This window comes from Papaver somniferum, chromosome 9, assembly GCF_003573695.1.
Source record: "Papaver somniferum cultivar HN1 chromosome 9, ASM357369v1, whole genome shotgun sequence".
In the NCBI taxonomy this organism is placed as follows: domain Eukaryota; kingdom Viridiplantae; phylum Streptophyta; class Magnoliopsida; order Ranunculales; family Papaveraceae; genus Papaver; species Papaver somniferum.
Window position 1 is genome coordinate 142,630,047 of NC_039366.1, and position 5,678 is coordinate 142,635,724.

The 5,678-nt window shown below is 36.7% G+C and overlaps 1 protein-coding gene across 1 annotated transcript; it reads left to right on the top strand.

Moving 5' to 3' along the window:
* Positions 1 to 4,419: 4,419 nt before the first annotated feature.
* Positions 4,420 to 5,441, top strand: LOC113312654 (dehydration-responsive element-binding protein 1F-like). The gene has a single exon (XM_026561390.1). The coding sequence runs from the start codon at positions 4,420 to 4,422 to the stop codon at positions 5,092 to 5,094; it is 675 nt and encodes a 224-aa protein (XP_026417175.1). The 3' UTR covers positions 5,095 to 5,441.
* The last annotated feature ends 237 nt before the right edge of the window (positions 5,442 to 5,678 follow it).

Consider the following 5,678-nt stretch of genomic DNA (forward strand, 5'->3'; position numbering starts at 1 on the left):
ATTTTGATGCAGCTTAGGACCAAAACACAAATATATCCAGCATTAGTCTAATCATTCGAAACGTTGCATGTTTATGCGAAGGATTAAGATGATGTCCATGAAAATCTCAAGATGCAGAACAAGCAGAAGGGAAGGCAGCGATGGAAGCAGTAAGATGGGCAGTGAGGAAAGGAATCAAACACCTGCATCTTGAAGGGGAGAGTAGGAATGTAGTTAACACAATGAATGGCAGTCTGCGGTCTTTCAAGTGGACAACTAGAAACTTAATAGTTGACATCGTCTATTTTCTTAATTCATTAGATAGCTGGAAATGCTCTTATATTCCAAGATCTGGAAACAATGCTGCTCATGAAATAGCAGGTTATGCTAAGTCTATATCTCTATTTGTAGTTGAAGAATAGTGTGATAATTGGCCGCCGCAACTGGATGGGTACAATTACTCTTAATATTTAAATAAAGTTTCCTTTCCTATTTAAAAAAAAGGTGTGCTCCGAGACAGGGCGTGAATTTTTTTTGCCAAAATAAAATATTATCTTATTTGGTTCTAACTGTAAATAAGCATACATTAAATAACTTTCTTAAGCCCAAAATGAAGAGCCCGTCTCTTAATATAATGCAAGTGATTTATTTATGTACTAAAACGATCATATCATCTAAGGTTGGATACTCTAGACGCAATAAGGAAAGTAAATTATGCAATAGTAACAAAGTGTCCGTTAAGAGAAAATACTACCGTCCCTAATTAGATGACCTAGTTAAAATTTACTAGTAAATTTAGAAAATGATTTATTTTTCAAACTATACAACGGATTTTCGTAAACTTTGTATCATCGGAAAGCATTTTAAAACACCTATCTAATGAATGTAAATATGACTATCAAATTTCATATTTCTTATAATAATACTAATCTATCACTCTACTTATTTATGGTATAAATCATCTAATTAGGTACGAAGGAAGTATAATTTATATGTGTATAAAAAAAAATTGTATCGAAAGGCATTGAAGCTATTTTTGCACAGGGTCATCTGAATGTCAGAAATGACCCTGTGGTCCCTGTCTACCATGTTGCTATTACAGGGAATTGTGGGAGCTCGTTAGTTTGAGATGGCTTCCATTACAAAGGACCTAAATATCAACTACTTTTGTTTATTTGTATTTTTTTTTCTCTCCCTCATATTTTACTATTGTACCCAACGACAAAAACCCATCCATTTCGAAACCAGTTGAGAAACATATTAGCTTAGTCCGCTCGTTAGTTTGAGATGGCTTCCATTACAAAGGACCTGAATATCAACTACTTTTGTTTATTTGATTTTTTTTTCTCTCATATTTTACTATTGTACCCAACGATAAAAACCCATCCATTTCGAAACCAGTTGAGGAATATATTAGGCTTAGTCCTATGGTTGCTAATCTAGCAGGTAGATTAGCAGTTCACGTCAGATAGGACTACTTCTTAAGTCTTATGGGAATGCTAATTTAGTAGCTAGTTTAGCAGTCCACGTCAGCCCAACGCTTTAAATCTCAGCCGTCAGATCAAAAAATAAATCACCCAGCGCCGAATCATTTAGCGAAAAGGTAATTTTTTTTAGTTAGTTCGACTGTGAGTACATGCTAGGAGAGAGAACTAGTGTTAACAAATGAACGATTTTTTGGGGACCATGGTTTTTTTGGGGACCATGGTTTTATTAGGCCACCTTCCCTATAGTGATAAGGGGTGTCCTAAAACGTTGAAATGACTAACCTACCTTTAACCTAATTTAATTTAAAACCAACCTAATAACCACCTACATATATAACCACCACCTCCTCCCACCATCACCGCCCACCACCGCCGATTACCACCACCACCTCCTCCGATTATCACCACCACCAACCACCGATTACCACCACCACCGCCGATTACCACCACCACCACCTCTGATTATCACCACCACCAACCACCGATTACCACCACCTCCTCCTCCCACCACCACCACCACCGCCTATTTAAGAAATGTAACAACATCAATGCAATCACAATTAAGTTCTGTTACATGATAATTTTATCGAGTATAAAAGACGCCAGCCGCAGCCTGATTCTGCCATGGGACCACTCCGGAGGTATTTTCCAACAAACCCTTCACTTTAATTTGATTTTGATTGCTTCAATCAAATAGAAATCATCAAAATAGAGTTTTAGTAGGAGTTACAGAGCCATGTTCGGTTAGGCCGATTTTCCAAAAATAGGGTTTTACTAACCGAACTTCTTGAAAATGAAGAACAAGAAGAACAGTTCGGTGCTATTGGATTTAAAACTAAGTCACCGAACTCTCTGTTCGATTGGTTCGCAAAAAATTTTAAAACTACAAAGTAACCGAACTCCACCCTTAGAACAGAAAAAAAAAACAAATCGAGTCTAACCGAACTGTGTTGTTGTGGCCACTATCTTGAGTTCCAAAATAACGAACTTAGCCAATAGAGTTCGGTTTTTTCGCAAAAAAATTTAAAACTACAAAGTAACCGAACTTAGCCAATAGAGTTCGGTTGATTCGTAAAAAATACTTTTAACCGAACTCCTTGTATTAGAACAACATAAGTCCATAAGTTCGGTTCCTTCGCAAAATAAGGATATCACCGAACTTTCGTAGTAACCGAACGTTTGCCTAATTGCATATATGCATATATAATCCCAGTTTGGTTGATTCGCAAAATATGTTGAAGTTTGCGAACCAACCGAACTTCTAACACTAGGTTACTTTTAACCTGCAGTTCGGTTGGAAACTTGGTTGCGTTGAAGTGTGCGAACTAACCGAACACACAAGATGTACCCAAATAAATTGTTAAGTTCAAAGTTCGGTTACCTACCATTTTATCCTAGGTAACCGAACATTACACTGTACGACCAAAACCTCCATTAACGAGCGAGTTCGGTAACCTGCGTGTTTGGAAAACGTAACCGAACTACACTTTCAGGTGTGTTCGGTTACATGTTCTTGACATATGGTAACCGAACTGACCCAAATCTACATAAAATTTTTCATTTTTTTTTGAAAGTTTGGAGCAATTCAACCAACATTATCTAAGTTTGAAGCACACCTGGGTACCCAAATACCCTTCCTCTGGTTGTGGTTGGTAAAATCCATCGTTTTTCATGTTTTCCTTCTTCATCTTCTCTAACTTTACTCTCTCAATAATTCTACTTCTTTAAAAAAAACCATCTGATTTTTTAATCTCACTAATTATCTTTAACTTAATCATCTCACTAATCATTACACTAACTATTATTAACACTAACTAATCATCACCCAAAATTAATCAGGAGGGTAATTTAGGTATTAATATAAATATCCAGATAAGGGGTGACCTAGATTTACTTCTAATGTCTTTACCCAAAATAAAATCATGATCCCCAAAAAAACCATGGTCCTCAGAAAATCGTTCTAACAAATAGACCATTTTTTTTTTGAATTTCAACATTTTTTTTTGCTAATTTAGCGGCTCAATCTAGCCCATAATACTTAGTTTAAGGTAACCTTTCAAGCCAAAATGTCGAGGTAATCTTTCTTCTTTCGCTAGTTTGCAAAATGTCGAGTTCAGTTCGTGAAACGATAACTAATTTTAATATTTCAACAGTAGTCCCCACCCAATCAAAGCATCTGGATCCGCCACTGATTCGGACTTTGAAAAAATTTCATTTTCAATAGTTTGAAATTTTGTCACTCATTCACATGTCTCTCCGTCATCTGCAAACACAAGATCAAACCAACCACCATCATCACGGGCGTCTGCACTTTCATATGGGCATGGGTCTTTACATAAAACAGGGGAGGGAACAGGTAAATTTTATAAACTCTGTAAATTCGCTATTTGATCAATTAATAGTAAAACAATGGTATCCACAAGCTTAAATCGGTATGCAATGAACTTTAGAAACAAAAAAGAAAATACACTTAACTTGATCATGATTGTTACTTATCAAATTTCATATAAGACAAAGCACCGGTATATTTTTAGAATGATACATTTTTAAACAAACCGGTAGCGGCCATGAGCTTGAGTACTTGATCGTATAAGATAATCATAAGAACATAAGTATTATTATTGTTCCAAGTTCATCGGATGTCCTGGGTGGGACTGAAATTTATGAGCAGTAGGACATACCGTAGTTCCATCCCTTCGTATGGCCCTTCTTTCCCAACACAATAACCCTGGTCCCCGGACCGCGACCACTACACACAAGCCACTCTTATTCCGCACGTTGTTTTAATTTATTCAAACACATGTTGAAATTCTTTCAAAATTTTACAACACGTGATTTCCGCGTGTATTACTCTATTCCTCTTATTTTTTCCCTCCCTTTTTATATGCTTCCTCTCTAACTAACATTCTCCCCCACTCTAAAATTTCCCGACCGGTACATCTCTCTGTTTCCAATGGGCGACTTAGATGATGAAGGAAACTGTTCTGCTGCTTTTGCTTCGTCGAACCAACAACGATCCTCGCATGTGCCGTCAACAGCAACGGCAAACACGCACAAGAGGAAGGCAGGAAGAAAGAAATTTAAAGAAACGCGACACCCAATTTATAGAGGAGTAAGAGAAAGGAATGGAGGAAGATGGGTATGTGAAATAAGACAACCATACGCAAAATCGAAAATTTGGTTGGGTACATTTCCTACACCTGAAATGGCCGCAAGAGCTTATGATGTTGCAGCTTTAGCTTTAAGAGGAAAATCTACACCTCTGAATTTCAACGACTCGTCGATGATACTACCTAGACCTACTTCTACTAATTCTGAAGATATTCGATTGGCTGCAATTGAAGCTGCTGAAGCATTTCGACCTCATCCTATCCATGATGCATTATCTGCTTCATCATCTGTAGCTCTTTTGCCAAGTATCAGTAACCTGGATATTTCATATGATGAGTACTCATTGCCTAGTTCGTCAACTGGAACAACATTCTTAGATGAGGAGGCGTTGTTTAATATGCCAGGTTTACTTGACAGCATGGCGGAAGGGATGTTACTTACACCACTAGCCATGAAAAAAGGGTTTAGATGGTTGGATGATGGCAGTGACATGGATGTTCCTCTATGGAGAGACTAGATATGTACTCCGTACTGTTTTCACCACTAGTGTTACAAGCACACAAACTTTTTAGGATTTCGTTTTGTCCATCATTGAATCAGGTTTAGGTTCGACTCGGAAAGTACCTTTCATTAGTACATCCGTCTTCCGGCTTTTTAAGATTGTCCATAGTTTGTACATCCGGCCTCCGGCTTTTTATGGATGTCTATAGGTTGGTTATAGAGGAGATTGTCCGTTTGAACTTTCAGGTTCTTGTTCGATTAAATTATACAAAATTGGTTAAAAAGATCAAAATCAACAGTTTTTGGGTGAAAAGGACATTTAGATTTTGATACTGTTTAAATGGACAAAAATGTAAAAATAGTCGGGATGTAAACAATTTCATCTTACCCACTTTCAAATACATTTTCTTATTTTTAATTAACATCAGGATGCATCCAGTTTTATCCTTGCTATTTTTTAAGTTTAAGTCAGGATGAGTCCAGTTTCATCCTTGCTATTTTTTTGGTGTTCATTTCACCCATAATAATTTTTACTTGTCCATTTGAACCATGTTTTAAAAATATTTAGACAAATAACTCATTTTCCGATTAAATTAATAA

Bases quoted from the DNA above. Each gene is read 5' to 3' on its own strand.
- LOC113312654 (XM_026561390.1), top strand. From the start codon at position 4,420: ATGGGCGACTTAGATGATGAAGGAAACTGTTCTGCTGCTTTTGCTTCG.